This window comes from Chanos chanos, chromosome 3 (genome assembly GCF_902362185.1).
Source record: "Chanos chanos chromosome 3, fChaCha1.1, whole genome shotgun sequence".
NCBI lineage: Eukaryota > Metazoa > Chordata > Actinopteri > Gonorynchiformes > Chanidae > Chanos > Chanos chanos.
The window spans coordinates 3,104,636-3,123,592 of NC_044497.1; the positions used below are offsets into that span (position 1 = coordinate 3,104,636).

Consider the following 18,957-nt stretch of genomic DNA (forward strand, 5'->3'; position numbering starts at 1 on the left):
TGGTGAATGTATATTGTTTGGTAATGTGTCACGTTTGGTGAATGTATATGATTTGGTAATGTGTCATGTTTTAGAGATGTAAAGACTTTGGGTACTGCACTGCAGTGATTTGGTGAGAGGAAGTGGTTTAACCTGGCAGGATGCAGTGATGAAAATCAGACTGATGTCAGAATATTCCAATAAGAAAACTGAGCATACCCAGAGTACATCATAGGAGTTCATACAAAACCCACAGAAATGCTGAACATTTGAGTTATGTGAAAAGTTCAGCTCATATGATGGAGCTGATTGGAAGATCAGTCTCACTGCTTTGGTGAATTTGATTAATTTATTTGGTTTGGTAATGTGTGTCATGTTTTGAAAGATGATTCACTGATTCACTGAAAACAGAAATATTCATATCCATCTTCCTATTAGGGAAGAGAATGTCGTTTGTTGTGAAGTAAGAAAAAGTTTCTTAGGCCATCACTTTGGCAATGGCTGTGACTGGTATGGTTCTAAGTTCAAGTTCAAGTTCATATTTATGAAGAGCCCAAAATCACTGTGTACTGTCTTAGAGGGCTTTACATGCCCACAGGTTTACAGCAAAACAAAAGAGGACGGCACACTCAGACCTAATCCTCAAAGAGAGCAAGAAAAAGAAAAAAAAAAAAAGCTCCCCATAAAACCCAGGTGTAACAGGGAAAAATGGAAGAAATCTTGAGAAAGACCACAGAAAGAGGAGATCCCTTCATGGCCAGACAGGTGTGTAATAGGTCCCAACCCAGTGGGCAATCACAAGAAATACAGATAAAATGTAAAAGAGAACTCAGTAGTGGACAGATAGCAGCAGCAGCAGCAGCAGCAGCAGCAGCAGCAGCAGGGGGCTCGGCCACACAGTCACAGAAATGCAGGAAGGTGAGCAGCCACGAGGCCAATGCAGCCGCCGGCGTGAGGGGGATGACAGTGATGAGAGGGATGACAGAGAGGGATGAATAGGACGGTGGATGAGCCAGTGATGGGTGGGCGGGGCACACCTGAGAGGAGGGCAGCCGCATTCACACAAGGTACTCCTGCTCAGACATATGAGACACAGACATGCAGTAGGTGAGGGAGGGAAAGGAAAGCATTAGTGGAGTACTGGGATTTAGCAAAGAATAAAGAATAAAGTGTGTGGATGCACTGATGCAGCGCGGCTAGTGGGTGTGGAAGGCACAGGGGTACGCAGGGCTACGCAGAGCCAGGGACAGCAGGGCAAAGTCAGGCCTCCAACCTAAAAATGAAGCCACATCCATGCAGCAAGACACTGACATCAACCACTCAGACAGAGAGACAGGAAAGAGTTGTAGTGTGTAATGTAGTGGGCTTGTGGTTTGTGTGTGTGTGTGTGTGTGTGTGTGTGTGTGTGTGTGACACCATCATGAAGAGCAGGAGAGAGTGGGGGCAGGGTTTGGTCCACAGTGGTCAGTGATATCAGAGACAAGGCAGGGGCAGTAGACACACAAATAGTGTATGACTGTGTTTGTGTGTGTGTGTGTGTGTGTGTGTGTGTGTGTGTGCGTACGCACATGTATGTGTCTGCACACATGTGTTTGTGTTCGTGTGTGTGTTAGTTTGTGTTAGACCTTGTTGGAGGTTTGGTTCACATGATATGGGAACAACAAGGGCTGGGGAAGACTCGTAATGCCCAAAATGACCCACAGATCGTATATGGACAGTTAGACATTATTAAAAAAAATGACACAATGTAAAGACCAGTGTCAGGGGAATAGATAGTGTGATGTTTAGGGGACAACTGAGGCTGATATTTAAGTATTTTGCCATTAGTTCTAGACATTTACCCAACATTTTTGCCCTTTAACAGCACTACCGATACTCAATTTAAACAAATACACTTTAAAAAAGGTGCCACCTAGTGGAGAGTTTTAGTAGTACAGCAAGAACAAGTGAACCATATAAAGTACTCTGTGATTACTCATGCACTCACTCACTCATTATCTAAGCCGCTTAACCTAATTGGGGACACGGGGAGCACTGGAATCTTTAGCTAATTACTTCCTGACTGACCATGGGTGAGATTATTCTCTTGCTGTGAATATCTCTTGGACACTTGCTGAAATCAAGGCTCTACAGTAACTGTGATGTCTGGAGAAACAGCCACATAGCTTATTGTCTTTTTTTTTCACAACAGATACTGCTATTATAGCAGCAGATTGACAGATTGTGTCAGTTTAACTGTGTAAACTGTGTTTGGAAACTGACAGCAAGTTCACAGTCAAGTTTATTTATTTATTACTCCAAAGTGTATTCCAACTCTTAATGTCAGTTTTTTTCTCTAGTGTCTTTATATCTAACTTTACCTTCCGTTCACTGCTGTTTTAGAGAACTATTCTTCACTCCTCACGTTACCTCTACTGTTCTCTCGTTTCACTTTTACTTTCCTCATAGAGTCTTTAATGTTTTTTTACAAAGTTTTCCTTTTACTAGACTGGTTCTAGTCCAAAGTCTGCACTTTGACAAGTGTAATGAAAATCCACAGTACACACTTCACAATAGATTTATTCCTGAATAGTCAGCTAGAGCTGTCAATCACTTCGTCATTTATCAAATGTCATTTGACATTCATGTAATTCTGACCATTCATGGTTTAATTTGACAGTAGATACTGAAAAATTTTATATATGAGATAAAATGTTCATGACAGAAAAACTGATACACCAACCTCAGTTTACATAAAACTCTAGATCTGACTGGTCAACACGTAGGGATTGTTGCCCAACTCCCACTCTGCTTCGCTCCAAAAGTGTGTCTCTAGTTTCTCCACTGTGAGCCTTGGATAACATTCTGCCAACATTCTGCCAAGCCTGTTTCCCTTCTCTGGATCTCTCTGTGTGTGACAGTCTTACCTCCAAAACTAGGATGAATTAGTGAATTAGTAATCTGGAGTCGTACATAGTCTTTGATCAATAGCACAATGGGATCAATTGTTTGACATGAATAAAAATAAACTCTTGTTTCCACAGAAAAAAAAACCCAAAACAAAACAAACAAACTCAGCAGCACTCTGGACATCCACAACAAGCTTACGGGAGCCCTGCTGTTGGACTCCTGAAATTCAAATTTAGACTAAACAGGTTTCTCTGCTTCAGAAAAAAAAGCGCTTTAGTGGCCGTTCTACTGGGGAAACATTTGGCTCATGTTGTAAATTAGGTCTCATCATAGCAAACATATGTTTATTTAGCTCACATTCTATTCTTAATGTGCATGCATTCTCAGGCCTTCTACACAGCCAGTTCTACAGTCCCGTCTCAGCTAGGATAGGCTCCTGCTCCTTCTCTCTGCTTGTCTAACAGATATACATTTGCTCCACAGTGGATGCAGATATCTTCACAAAATGTTTCTCTGTGGATGATGATGATGATGATGATGATGATGATTTCATCATAAATATAATGCATAAAGTTAGCTGTGTTAGCATTTTTTTTTTACCAGGCTAAGTAGGACTCACTATTATGACTCACTGTTGTGACCCACTGTTATGACTTACTTTATTAACTTGTTGGTATGAATAGTATGAGCACCTTCAGACTCATACCATCGACAAACACATACCACACATTCATGCTTTGTATTTCCTTTACAAAGTAACTTGACTTGTGATGTGCACATACACGCACATGCACACACACACACACACACACACACACACACACACACACACACACACACCAACACAAACTCAGGCAATTCCTGGAATACAGACAATTTCTCAGATTCACACATCTCTACAGATGCTTTCTGTCACAAAGGGAACAGGCTTGGCTAAAACATAAAAAAAACAATTTAGCTATAATGATCAAAGAATGAGGGCATAACTGTGATTACAAAACATATGCAATAAAGAAAAAAAAAAGTGATAATCACTAATGAAGAAAACGTCCTCCAAATGAACTGTTAACCACTACAGTAAACCTTAAAGAAGGCTCATTTTGATGGCATGATGAGGAAAGGAAGAAAAATTAAAGTCTCTGATGTGAAACATGTCTCATAATCACAACATAATTGTAATGTCTAGTGGTTTATTCTGATTACATCAGGAAAGAAGAACTGCCGGAGTAGCTAAATTATAAGTTATAACCTGACATATGTGATGGAGCAAAAACAGGTTTAATTATTAAAGGGAGTCTCAGAGCTTCTCTTTTTGTGAGGCATTGAAAGGCTAAGCTTAAACTTTGGAACTGGGTTGAGAGGAGGTCATCAATGAGGATTTGTACAGAGCACAAGATCCTGAAGGCTGAGGTCGTATGAGATTGTTGTTCTATGGCCAAGGTACGTCTGAGCAGTGTCTGACCCAGAGAGGGATCAGTACAGCTGTAACATTAATAAGTCAGTTACAAGTATAGTTCTTTGCTGGAAAGGTAAACTCTCACCTTTGGCAGCATTCAGGTTCCATTACATAAAGCCTTGGTGCTTGAGAATAATGAAGAATCGGACACAGATATAGATGAAAAAAAGAAATATCACAAGAGTGTCATGAAACACCAATGGGCAGGATGCAAGTGCAGAGTAGCAGGTTTTAATATCCAAATAAGCGAATGGGAAATACAAAGTAACAAACAAAACGGGGTACTGAGATGAGCAAAGGTTTTACAGAACTAGAACGAACAAACAAACTATCAGGTAAGTACAAACACTCAGAAGACACATTAGCAAGTGTAGACTTCGCAGTGGTGAATGGGAACAGAGGAGTTTAAGTAGGGGAGAGTGACTGCGTGCATGAAATAGAAGACAGGTGCAGGTGATGAGTGAATAGACCGGTGATTAGTAAACCGGCGACGCTGATGGCCGAATGGCTGAAGTCGGCGGGGGAGGAGACGAGCTCGTTACAAAGAGTTGATGTTGCTTGGTCGTTTTTGTTTATCCTAACCTCATTTGAGGAAGTTGTGGTATTTCAGCATTGAGAATCCTAATATGCTCACAGGTCTTAGTGAACACACTGCATTACGATCTGATTACATTCACACTCTCTTTCAATGTTTGAGAATCTAGTCTTTTGGGTTGGCATTCTCCCTCTTGCTGACGTCAAGTAGAGGCATGTTAGGTTAAACTGAAAGTTACCTGACAGCTTTACTGCGTAGAGGGAACAAACAGGCCGCAACTTACATGCTGTAAGTAAAGACTCTCATTATTTAGTGTTTATAAATGGATATCTGAATCGTTTTACAAAGTATTAGAATACATTTTTCAGAATAATACATTTTCTCATACAGAGTTAGTTCAAGATGATTCTACTCTTCAGTTCCTACACTATGGAGTGTAAAAGTGTTTTGGTCTAGGATATATCAGTGCTTGAAATTTTGTACATCAAACCATGAATTTAATCGGGAATTAACTGAATGGATTATTGACATATTATTTGAAAGACTGTGGACATGAGTTAAAGAGTTCTTTTCTGTTAAGGAGAACACCTTTGCCCAAATACTGAGTTAACTTTTTTTCCCCCAGTGTTTTCAGGGTGTGGAGTTTGGAATGGAATGCTGCCTAACTGGCAAAACAGCACATCCATTTGGTCTCGTATACAGTGCTGTTACGTGTGGTTGTTTGTAAGCAAGGGTGTGTATTCCTGTGTCTGTGTATATTTATCTAACTTTTAATGCTAATTAACCTAAAATTGTCTGGATGAGGAAAAGAAAAGAAAAGAAAAGAAAAGAAAAGAAAAGAAAAGAAAAGAAAAGAACTTTCTGTTGTTCCTGTAGATTTGTTTGTCTTGTGAATGGCCTCCAAAATGGATCAGTTGGGGAACATCAACCCCAAAAGGTAAAATAATGTACATTTTATTTAGCAGAAATATTGTTTTTAATTACATGCCATTTATGCAAAGATTTATGACATCACATTATGACTGAGATTTCTCTCTATGTAATAGAAATTTGTCTGAAGTAATTAGTGAAAATCAATGTCATATTCAAACTACAATGCTTCTTGTTACTAGCATCAAGTCAAACAGCTAAAGAATTAAAAAAAGAACAACAAAAAACACAACAACAACAGAGTGAAACAGTCAAAAAAACTCTCCTTATTTTCCTAACAGGGACCAAATGGATGAACAAGAGGAGAGTCCTGAAAAAACATGTTTGTCAAAGAAAATACAATTTTGGTACATATCTATGTATTTTTTGTAATACTTTTTTTTACCATAAAATTACAGAGGTGCACAGCATGTAGTAAAGGCCCTAATGCAAAAAGGAACCCTAATGAAACAGATGTGTGTGTATGTGTGTGTGAAACAGTCTTCATTAGATCTCCACACTTTGTTCACAGGGATCAACATATGAAGGAAAGACCTTTTACACCAAGCCTTACATCTATAAAGAGTGACACCACAATAGATGAAAAATTCGGGCATAGCCAGAACTCTCGGAAAGGGGTCCAAAGGTATGGACTATATAGAAATTCATCATTTAAACTCACTATACCGCTAAGTCTATCTGTATGCACAGTGCCTGCCAGTGAATGGAAAATTCCTAGGGTGACACAACATGTATTCCACAAAACTCAGCAATTGAGATTAGTGTCGAATATTTCAACCTGTTTATCTTTGAAGAGAAACATCTCAATTTGCAAACCATGTAATTTAAGTAAGTAGTTCACGGGAAACAGAACATATAATGAATACATTTTTTTTTGATGGATATTAACATTATAAGACAGATAGACAGGGAAACCAAGGCAGATTAATAATTTTCTTTGTTTGTCAAGGACAATTTAATTGTGTAAAAATATATATGATGTGTACCAGAATGCTCTTTATATTCTCTCACCCTACAATTGCAGAGGTACACAGCACAAGGAAATAGCACTATACCTGAATGGAATTAATGAAAAAGACATGTGCGTATGCTTGTGTGAAATTGGGAATTTCAACTAGAACTGCATACTTTGACTACAGGTATCAGCATTTGAAACAAAAGCCTCCTATACCCCCGCCTAGGATGCATACCTTTGGAGATGGCAATATCAGATATGGCCAACAACCTCATGAAGAGCTCCAAAGGTAAGGGCTATATAAAAATTCTCAATTTGAGCTCACTATACACCTATGTCCACCTACAAGTACAGCACCTGACACTGTCAATAGGATCGATGGTGAGCTTTTTTAATGGTCAGGTATATCCATCAATCCATCCATCCATCCATTTTTTGCCACTTATCTGGGGGGATCCCAAGGCATTCCCAGACCAGCCGAGATATGTAATTCTCCCAATGTGTCCTGGGTCTGCCCCAGGGTCTCCTCCCAATTGGTCGTGCCCAGAACACTTCCACAGGGAGGCGCCCAGGAGGCATCCTGACTAGGTGCCCGAACCACCTCAACTGGCTCCTTTCAATGCGGAGGAGCAGCAGCTCTACTCCTCTCCTACTGGATGTCTGAGCTCTTCACCCTATCCCTAAGGGTGAGCCCAGCCTGCAGTTGAAGCTCATTTCCACCACTTGTATCTGCGATCTCATTCTTTCGGTCACTACCAAGAGCTCGTGACCATAGGTGTGGGTTGGATCGACTGGTAAATTGAGAGCCTTGCCTTCTGACTAAACTCCTTCACCACGACGGTCTGGTACATCGACTGCATGACTGACGCCACCGCCCCTTACTGCCTGTCGATCTCAAGCTCCATTTTACCTTCACTCGTGAACAAGACCCCGAGATACTTGAACTCCTCCACTTGTGGCAGTAACTCAGTCCCAACTCATAGGGGGTAAGCCACCTTTTCCTGCATAGGACCGTGGCCTCGGACTTGGAGGTGCTGATCCTCATCCCGACCGCTTCACAATTGGCCCCAAACTGTCCCAATGCGTGCTGGAGGTCACAGTTTGATGAGGCCAACAGAACCACATCATCAGCGAAAAGCCTAAGGCCACCGTACTGGACACCCTCCTCAGCACGACTGCGCCTTGAGATCCTGTCCATGAAAATTAAGAACAAGATCGGAGACAAGGTACAGCCCTGACGTCCAACAGTCACTAGGAATGAGTCTGACTTTGTGCCGAAATATGGACACAGTTCTCACTGCGTTTATACAGGGACCGAATGGCTCACAGCACTGAACCTGGCACCACAGTCCTGCAGTACCCCCCACAGGACACTCTGGGGAACATGATCGTAAGCCTTCTCCAGATCCACAAAACACATGTAGACTGGATTGGCAAACTCCCATGATCTCTCCAGTATCTGTGCAAGGATGAACAGCTGGCCAAGCCTGGAAGGCCTCCTTTTTCAGTCTGACAGCTTCCCTCACCGGTGGTATCCTTGGGTTGCTGTCACGACAGATGCCAACAACCATCTGGCCACAGATCACAGCTGCTGCTTCAACAATGGAGGCTCTGAATAGGGTCCATTCAGACTCCATGTTCCCAACCTCCCTCAGGATCAGAGAGAAGCTCCTCTGGAAGTATGAGTTGAAAATCTTCCGGACAGCGTCCTCAGCCAGCCGTTTCCAGTTCACCCTCACGATGGGCTTGGGTTTACCAGGTCTGTCCGGCAGCCTCCCCCGCCATCTGATCCAACTCACCACCAGGTGGTGATAAGTTGACAGCTCTCCCCCCTCTTCACCTGAGTGTCCAGGACATACGACCGCAGGTCTGATGAGATGACTACAAGGTCGATCATCGACCGTTGGCCTAAGGAGCTCTGGTACCAGGTACACTTCTGAGCTGCCTTATGCTCAAACATGGTGTTTGTTATGGACAATCCATGGCTCGCACAGAATTCCAACAACAAAGCACCACTTTGTTCAGATCGGGTAGGCCGTTCCTCCCAATCACTCCCCTCCAAGTCTCTCCATCATTGCCAAAGTGAGCACTGAAGTCTCCCAGTAGAACTACTGAGCTCCCAGATGGTGTCTTCACTAGGATACTTTCCACTGTCTCAAGGAAGGTTGGGTACTCTGAGCTGCCATTCGACGTGTACGCCATCACGACAGTCAGAGACTTCCCCCCCTGCAGCCCGAAGTTGCAGTGAGGCAACCCTTTCGTTCACCGGGACAAACTCCAACACAGTGGTGCTAACAAGTAACCCCACACCTGTCCGTCGCCTCCCACCCCGTGCAAGGATAGAGTCCAGCTGCCATCCAGGAGTTTGGTTCCAGAGCCAAAGCTGTGCGTAGAAGTGAGCCCAACTATAACACCAGGCCAGATGGAAATTGACAGCTGGATACCTGAGTCCGGGGAGTAGCAAGAAAAGAGAGAGGGAGGAAAACCTGTAAATGAGGTTGAGATGATTGGTAATATGGATATTTCTTGAAACAGGTTTTGTGACATGTGACATTACTATTTGTTCAGTAAAATCACTGTGGAGGGTTGAACTTTCTTGACTCCACTTCCAGGCTTTTTATTAATACATTTGGAAGAACAACATGGAGAAGAGGTGGAGACTCACTGCAATATGTGATAAACAAAACTGACATAAGCAGGTCAATCCTTCAAAGGATTTCCAGTCAGAGATAACCCTAGATTCAGATACAGCTCTATCAACCTCTAGGTTTGAATTCTCAAACTTAGGCTCTATGTTCTGAGTTTGTGACTGGTCATTTCACGAAGATGAATATTTTCAGGTGATTCATTCTAAATGAAATGAGGAAATGTATTCCTAGAAAGTAATTGCAATGTTCTCTGCTCAAATATTTAACACTAAAGGAGTTCTGCATCAGTTAGCCTTTATTACACATAGTATCTCACTGACAAATGAAATACAGCTGCCCAGTTCCTAGATTTATTACTACATATACATCCACATACATTTACAAGTGATGAATGATGCATTTTTAATGACCCCACATTTAATAACATTAATACATTAATATAAGTGATAACTTTTCAATTACATAGAAAGAGAGAGTTTTACAAAACATGATATCTCAGTATTTCCAAGGAAATAAAAGCAAATATCTAATGTCTTTGGCTGGCAGTCTTTTGATGCACATGAATAAAAGATCACATTTGCTTCTCTGTGTGTGTGTGTGTGTCTGTGTGTTTGTGTGTTGGTTTGTACTTCACAGACAGAAATAGAGAGAAAAAAACAAATGAGACCCAAATATGTCTTTTATTCTATTTACAGTGGTCAGCAGAAGAGACCGGTGTCTCCTACACCATCCTATGTGTCTATGAAGAGTGATGTCTCTATGGATCAGCCACCCCTGTTCAGCCAAGAGCCCATCAGAGGAAATGAAAGGTCAGTGTTTGAAATGACAGAGACAAAGAGCCCCTTCTGCTGATCTTGTGATAAATAAAATAAATACATATCTGTAATTGGCTTAATGAAAAACAAGAGAAATTAAGGGGGTGGCTCATTGTTGCTAAAGTAAAGAAGTAAAGTACAGTTTACAAAGAAAGAAAGATGACATTTAAAAACAGAAGAGATGGAAGAACAGTCACTTAAAAGTACACAAGATAAACCTTATTGACTGAAGTGATTTAGGATGGCAATACTTTAACCTCATTCAAGCCAGCCAGAAACTATAACAGGGTTTAAAGGATGAAATGGAGTGAAAGAAAAACAAAAAAAGGCTTAATCAATATGTTGACATTCATGTTTTCTTTTTACTAATATTAGCAATGTCACAGTTGACTGGCAAGGAAGGATAATGGATAAGGGAGGACAGCAGTGAACTTTAACATGAGACCAAAATGTTCCATGAGGTGATTGAATACAAAATAGGATGCTAAAGTGGTATCTGCATACTTATGAATATAGTGTCCACTATTGTGGAATGCTTGATTGAAAGGCGCAACATAACAAAAACTAAAGTTAGAAACACAGGCAAACAGGCAAAATCATAAACACAGAGAAAATTTACAGACCTGCCAGACATAGGCTAACGAATATAACCAAAACAAAACAGCAAAGGGCAACAAAGAGCATTGGCCAGTAGACAACCAGTAACCTCAGACAAATAAGCCCCCACAGCAAGCACCTGCAAGAAATGCAGGTAGACAGATATAGACAATCCTTCACCTGTCCAGATAGGTCCTGAACCTGTCCAGACAGGTAGACAAGGCCAGGTGCAGGTTTAAATTAACCTGCTGACCTTGGCAAACAGATTAAAGACGTGTCACAAAATTAGTAGAATTTGTGTTTATGGTACACAATAACTCTTTAATGGAAAAATCATTCATATATGCTGTCTTGCAACAAACATTTATGCGTGTGCGTGTGCACGCACACACACACGTACACACACACACACACATTCACATGATTTTATTTTCCTTAGTAGCGACCACATTTAACAACACAACTTCTGCCAAGAATTCGATAATAGTAATGAGTTATGAGTACAGAAGTATGATGAGCAAAACAACAGAGCAAGATTAAATTCTCATTAAAAGCAGACTATTCATTTGGATAAGTCTTCTGTATCATCCCTACAGTGAGTTTTCAGATAGTGAGCTGACAGAGAATCTCCTCCAGTGTGACATGTGTAAGGAGAAGCTGAAGGATCTAGTCTCCATTCCCTGTGGACACAGATACTGCAGACAGTGCATCTGTAAATGGGACTGGTCTGAATTAGTTCAAGTCCAACAGGCAGAGTTCAGTCCTGCTAACACAGAGCACTGCTACACTGGACCTGGAGATGTGGCCTGTGATTTCTGCACTGGGAGGAAGCTGAGAGCTGTGAAGTCCTGTCTGACCTGCCCTGCCTCCCTCTGTGAGAACCATGTCAGGCTTCACTACACAATACCAGCACTGCAGAGACACACACTGGTGGAGGTGACTGGAGACCTGGAGCAGAGACTCTGTCAGCAGCACCACAGAGCTTTGGAGGTGTTCTGTAAGACTGACCAGACACTCATCTGTAAAGTTTGTGCAGTGGAGGAGCACCAAGGCCACAGCAAACTCTACAGAGAGGTGAGTTTCCATTCTATTTATCCATCCCATTATTTCTGGAGGAATATTATACGGCACAGTAACTTTTCTCTGTATCTGTTCTAGCTCTCTACTTTACCAGATACATTGAGCTTTCTCAAGCTTATGCTTGAGAACATGAAGACAGAAGATTTCAAAACCTTTAAAAGAGAACTGGATAAGGATTATCCAGAATGCTTAGGGGGAAAGGTGGAGAATCTAGATAAATCTGCTCTGGTTGAGAGGATGCTGGAAAGCTTTGGAGGAGAGGGATCATGGAGGATAATATTCAATTTCAAGGGTGCAGGTGAGAGTGTAGCAATAAGTATGAGATAGAACTGACATTTTTGGAAAATACGTCTCTCTAGCAGTCATATTATTTGACTTGAAATCTGACTTGAATTTTCTGAAGTGTTCAGTAAGCTTTTACAATTATTTTATAATTATTTTGTGTGATTTAAAAAAAAGAAATGTTTTATCTGAAAGCACATAGCAAGTCATCCAACTGTATCAAAATTTTCTCAGCAAATGTTTTTGGAAAAGTTAAAGAAGCCAACAAAACAAACCTACGAAAGAAGTTCCAACAAACATCTGAAAGAGGAAAACTGGCTTTTTTCAGTGAGATCTACACAGAGCTCTACATCACAGAGGGTGGAAGTGGAGAGGTTAATAAAGAACATGAGGTCAGACAGATTGAAATGACCTCCAAGACACAAACTGCTCAAGAGACTCCAATCAAATTCAGTGACATATTCAAAACACTTCCTGGACAAAGAATACATATCAGAACAGTGCTGACAAAGGGGGTAGCTGGAATTGGAAAAACATTCTCTGTGCAGAAGTTCATTCTCGACTGGGCTGAAGGAAAAGTCAATCAAGATATCACAGTCATAGTCCCTCTACCTTTCAGGGATCTTAATCTGAAGAAAGAGAAATACAGTCTCATCCAGCTACTTCATCACTATGCTCCAGAACTGAAAGACATTAAAGACATTGAAAACGAGAAACTCAAGTTGCTCCTCATTTTTGATGGTTTGGATGAATGTCAATTTCCTCTAGATTTTAAGAACAATGAGCTTTGCTGTGATGTAACAAAATCAACCTCAGTGGATGTGCTGCTGACAAACCTCATCAAGGGGAATCTACTTCCCTCTGCTCTCCTCTGGATAACCTCCCGACCAGTGGCAGCCAATCAGATCCCTCTTGAATGTATCAACCATGTTACAGAGATCCATGGATTTAATGACTCTCAGAAGGAGGAGTACTTCAGGAAGCGAATCAATGATCAAAACCTGGCCAACAGCATCATCAAGCATATCAAGTCATCAAGGAGCCTCTACATCATGTGCCACATTCCAGTCTTCTGTTGGCTTTCAGCTACTGTACTGGAGAATATGATGAATGATGCAGGCACTGGTGAGATCCCCAAAACTCTGACTGAGATGTACACACACTTCCTACTCATTCAAATCAGTCTGAAGAATAAGAAGTATCATGGAGCCAGAGTAGAAAACCCAAAGAAACTGTCTGAATCAGACAAAGAGATGATTCTGAAACTGGGAAAACTGGCTTTCCAACAGCTGAAAAGGAGCAATCTGATATTCTATGAAGAGGACCTGAGAAAATGTGGCATTGATGTGAATAAAGCTTCAGAGTACTCTTCAGTGTGCACAGAGATCTTTAGAGAGGAGTTGGGATTGTACAGGGAGAAGGTTTTCTGTTTTGTACATCTGAGCATCCAGGAGCATCTTGCTGCAGTGTATGCACACTTTATGTTTGTGAATGAGAAAAAAAATGTTCTTCAAACAGAAGGTCCAGGACTTGAAGGAGATCGGTTAAAGGTACTACACCAGAGTGCAGTGATCAAAGCCTTGCAGAGTAAGAATGGTCACCTGGACCTTTTCCTCCGTTTCCTTCTTGGTCTTTCATTGGAGTCCAATCAGATTCTTCTACAAGATCTCACCACAGGAAGCAGTGACACATGGCGGAGAAGCTTTAGAAGGTCACTGCGAAGAAGTAAGTCTGATGCAGAGACAACTCAGAAAAGAAAAAGTACACTGATGTTCATTAAAGAGAAGATCAGAGAGGAATCATCACCAGAGAGGATCATCAATCTCTTCCACTGTCTGAATGAGCTGAATGACAACTCTCTAGTGGAGGAAATCCAGACTTCCTTCAGATCAGGAACCCTCTTACATGATGATCTGGAACCGGGGCAGTGTTCTGCTTTGGCCTATATGTTCCTGATATCAGAGGAGGTGCTGGATGAGTTTGATCTGAAAATGTACAAAACATCAGCAGCAGGTCAGCAAAGGCTGCTCCCAGTACTGAGGACCTGCAGGAAGGCCAGGTTAGCCATGTTTTTCTCAGTCCCTCTTAGCTATTTATCTCAGTTTTGTAGTATAGAAAAACATTTCGTTCCTAAAATTTACAGTACTATTCAGTCAGTTTAAAAAACAAATGGTTTAAATTTGTTCACTCCTTACTGAAACTTCCTTTCAGTTTTTAGGATAACATTGTAAACTATTGGACCAAAAAATCAGGTTAACCACTCCTACACGGCTATATTTGGGTTTAAACTTACACAAACATATGCACATTTAATGAACTAATAAACTAAATCAAAAAGGTCTCTTTTTTTTCTTTTTTTCTCCCAGAATCACAACGCTACTAAAAAATAGGAGTGTGAGATATGGCCTTGATGAACTGTTTATTAAATACTAATGTTATTTTATTTGATTTAAGCTTTGCAGCATTCCATTAAGTATAATTTCTGGAGACAGTGATATGTTAATAAAACAGTGTCATAGTCATCTTCATTGTATTTCCACAGACTAGACCACTGTCTTCTCTCATCTGAGTCCTGTGTAACTGTGGCCTCAACTCTCCAGTCAGTGAACTCACCCTTGAAAGAGCTGGATCTCAGCTGCAACAGCTTGGCAGATTCAGGAGTGAAGCTGCTCTGTGTTGGACTGATGAGTCCCCACTGCAACCTACAGAAACTGGGGTGAGAAACAGTGTGTGTGTGTGTGTGTGTGTGTGTGTGTGTGTGCGTCCGTGCGTGCATGTGTGTGTGTGTGTGTGTGTGTGTGTGTGTGTGTGTCTGTGTTTATTTGTCATATATTGCTTGTCTCCACAGACTGAATGGATGTAGTCTCACACCGACCTGCTGTGTACATCTGGCCTCAGTCCTGAGATCCCCTCACTCTAATCTGAGAGAACTGGAGCTGAGAGACAATGATCTATGGGATTCAGGAGTTAAACAGCTCTCTGGTGGTCTCAAGGATCCACACTGTAAAATACAGATACTGGGGCAAGTATATGATCATTGTACCACTGGCAGTATAAATCTGAGAATAATACTTGTGGCATAGTGGGAATTGTGAAATACATTTGTTTCCCTCTTTTGACCACTGTCAAAATATGAGATGTCAAACCACAATGCTCAGCATTGCTGCAAGAATTGCAAAGAGTTGAACATTTCTGTAATGTATACTATAATAGATATGTGAGTCCCTTTTCACAATTTTCACTCTCGTAATTTGTATCAAATGAAATCTATTGCCTTTACCCAACTCCGTCACTTCTTTCACCATCCTCTGAAGAACAGCTCTGCTCTATGTGCACAACTATCATCACACCTGCCAGAAGGTCCAGACACTGAGCTATTGTCTGGTTGTCTGTGCAGGTTATCAGGCTGTCTAATCACAGAGGAAGGCTGTGCTTCTCTTGCCTCAGCTCTGAGTTCAAACCCCTCACACCTGAGAGAGCTGGATCTCAGCTACAATCATCCAGGCACTTTAGGAAAGACGTACCTTTCTGCTTTACAGAGGGGTCGACAGTGTAAACTGGAGAAATTAGAGTAAGTATTTTGAGCTCTCCCACTGATGCAGCACACCTTATATACGATAACAACTGTTTATTTACTCTTTGTTTATTTCCATCCAGACTGGACCATGCTGGAGAGTGCAGAGTGAAACCTGGACTAAGGAAATGTAAGAATATCATCAAAAACAGTAGTTTTACAATTAATTCAAATGAATCATTGCCATTGATAAATTACTTCAAAAAAGAAAAAATAATGGAAAATTCTGACAACGTGAGCTAAACAATGAACATCCTACAATGTGGTTGACAGGACAGTTTTTAAGAATTATTACTTTATCCTACCAGAGACTAAACACACTGATCACTGGTACCTTTTCAACCATTTTAAATGTTAGCCATGTATTAACTAAGTGAACGAAGAAACTGTTGACCCTCTAAATTTTGTGATCTTTACATCATTTTTTTAAATATTTTCTTCTACAACTTAAAGCTCTTTGCCAACACAGAAGTACTACTAGTGATAAAGGACACAGACACTGCCCCACCCCCCCCCCCATCTGTTATGTTATTATTATTATTACTGTATTACTTAAAATGTCTAGTCATTTGTCTGTTTCACTTTGCACTCTTATGTTCTAGTTTTTCAAAATTCAATATACCTTCTACCTCTTTTAATATATTTTTATATTATATTTTATTCTACTTTGCACATTTTACATTTATATTCAATATTCATATGTATTTCTACCTTCTTTAATATACTTTTTACATTATGTTTATAGTATTCCCAGTACATCGTACAGCTCCTTGCACTGCTACTAGACTTGTTTTGTTTTGTTTTGTTTGTGTTGCACTACTGTTACGAGTCACTGTACTTTAGTGATGTACTTGTATAGTATTTGTATTTGTACGTTGTATTTGTATGGTGCATCAACACACCAAGAAAAATTCCTCGTAGGGGTAAACCTACTCGGCAATAAACCAAATTCTGGTTCTGATTCTGTATGAACAAGAACTTAGTAGTGAAACAAAAAAGAAAAAGAAATTGGCCAGTACCCTAATTTATGGTAATCAGAGAGTCACAGCTCACTAAATTCTGACAAAGAAGGAGTGAGGGTCATGAAAATCTGCTACCCCCCTGTATATATCTCAGCGGAAGGGTACTATTTTCTATATCATAGATGGAAAGTCTAAGTTCTCCTATAAAGTATAGTACAGTTTAGACATGCCCTCTGTGATTTAGGGAAGAATACATATTTATATTTCCCTGCCATTTTTGTTAACACACTTAAAAAGATAAGTATAGTCATCACTTTTGATAAGGCAGAATTACAGGTTACCACAATTTGTTTACTCTTCAGTCACGTGGATAGTTGAATAACTTTGAGGTTTGAGCACATAACTGTGAACATGTATCTTTTGCACAACATATGTACAGCACAAAAGTCACAACCAAACATTTACCATTTTAAATTACAACTTCTCTCTTGTCTACAGATGCCTGTCAGCTCACACTGGACCAGCGTTCAACACAGAGAAAGCTTACTCTGTCTGAGGGGAGCAGGGTGGGGACATGGACTTTAGCAGAGCAGTCATATCCTGATCATCCTGACAGATCTAAGACCCATCCCCAAATTCTGTGTAGAGAGGCTCTGACTGAACGCTGTTACTGGAAGGTAGAGTGGACTGGGAAAAGTGTTTTTATAGGGGCTGCTTACAAAAATGTCAACAAGAATCAATCATTTGGTCTGCTTACACAATGGAACAGATTCTCTTTTTGGCAGAATGGAAGAAGAACAGCTGAACTCTCTCCTCCTCATCCCTATAACAGTGTAGGGGTGTATCTAGACTGGGATGCTGGCATCCTGTCCTTCTATAGAGTCTTCAACGAAACATTAACTCACCTGCACACATTCTACACCACATTCACTGAGCCCCTGTATGCAGGGTTTACGATTTATGGTGACTCTGAAGTGACCCTGTGTGAGGTAGAATAGACCTTCTAGACACCGTTATGGGTTAAGATCACAGTGGAAAGCTAAATTAAGGTCATGTATATAACTGCCAGGAACAACCTGCCTACTTGGTCTCAAGGAGGAGACGTTTAATTTCTAAGTGCTTTGAAATGTTAATCATGGTTCATTGAACTCACCAGTTCCAAAGAAGAATGCTACTTGAATTGGAATAGACTGGAACAGGAAAGAAACATTAAAGAAACAGAATTGAATTCAATAAATTTTCAGTGGAAGTCCACTTAAGAGTGAACAAAGACAACACACCTTTGATCATTGAATGTACGCAAAATATGTTTTAACTTTTGTGTTCTTTAAAAAAGGCTTAATTGTCTAAAATGTGACTGTTTTGTTGTCTATGCTGCTGAATTTGTCAGTTCACAAGTGGTTCTATAATCAGGCTCACCTAGAAAATGAGTTGGATATGCCAGTTTTCTTTAAGTTAAGATTTTGTTCATAATACCCTCCATCATTTGCTTTTTAGGCAGACTTTATTGAAAATGCTTTAAAAAACATCATGTGTAATATAGTCAAAAGGTGGTAAAAGGAATTTCCCAAAAAATATGCTGTTGATGTCTGTTTATCTCTCATTTTTTTGGTTAGGTCTTTTAATCTTTAGCATTTGGTAGCATCTTCAGAAAGAAATGTAGGACTAAACAGGTTTTCTTTAGTATTAGAATTAGACACACACTTGTGGATCCAAATATAGTCACATGCACCCATTTGCATGTATTCTTGTCCTTCTAAACATCCATATGTCTTTGCATTCACACATTCACAAAACTAAAACAATTATTCATACATCACATTTACCAGAATGTTAAGCAGAGAACACTCGTTCTTCTAGGGTGTAGGTCAAAGGTGCTTGTTATGTGTAGTAGACATTTGTTTTTAAATAATTTTTACACAAACAAATGCCCAGCAGAAACAACATAAACTTCATGTTCCTGTTATACATATTATTTCACAAACATGTTATCAACTGAAGCAATGCACAAGCATATACGCAATATATATATATATATATATATATATATATATATATATATATATATATATATATATATATATATATATACACACATTCCATGGACATTCTGAATATTCAGCAATTTATCACATTGAAGGAAAAAGGCCATGCTGTAACATTTTCATAATTCTAAAATGTTCTAAGACAATACCATGGTTGTAATACAGCATGGAAAATATCAGCCAGACCCTACCTATTCCTTTCCCTTAATG

General features: G+C 40.2%; 1 protein-coding gene across 1 annotated transcript; it reads left to right on the forward strand.

The window, feature by feature from the left end:
* Positions 1-11,446: 11,446 nt before the first annotated feature.
* Positions 11,447-17,700, forward strand: LOC115806337 (NACHT, LRR and PYD domains-containing protein 3-like). The gene is made up of 10 exons (XM_030767009.1): positions 11,447-11,878; positions 11,963-12,182; positions 12,401-13,877; positions 13,929-14,225; positions 14,533-14,560; positions 14,767-14,882; positions 15,015-15,188; positions 15,564-15,737; positions 15,824-15,870; positions 17,201-17,700. The coding sequence occupies exons 1-10, from the start codon at positions 11,447-11,449 to the stop codon at positions 17,698-17,700; spliced, it is 3,465 nt and encodes a 1,154-aa protein (XP_030622869.1).
* Positions 17,701-18,957: the final 1,257 nt, after the last annotated feature.

What these genes read in the sequence shown, in the direction of transcription:
- LOC115806337 (XM_030767009.1), top strand. Translation starts at nt 11,447, where the DNA reads ATGTGTAAGGAGAAGCTGAAGGATCTAGTCTCCATTCCCTGTGGACAC. An exon ending in TGTAAAATACAGATACTGGG is followed by an intron (nt 15,189 to 15,563) that starts GCAAGTATATGA and finishes TTGTCTGTGCAG; the next exon opens with GTTATCAGGCTGTCTAATCA. An exon ending in GAAACCTGGACTAAGGAAAT is followed by an intron (nt 15,871 to 17,200) that starts GTAAGAATATCA and finishes TCTTGTCTACAG; the next exon opens with ATGCCTGTCAGCTCACACTG.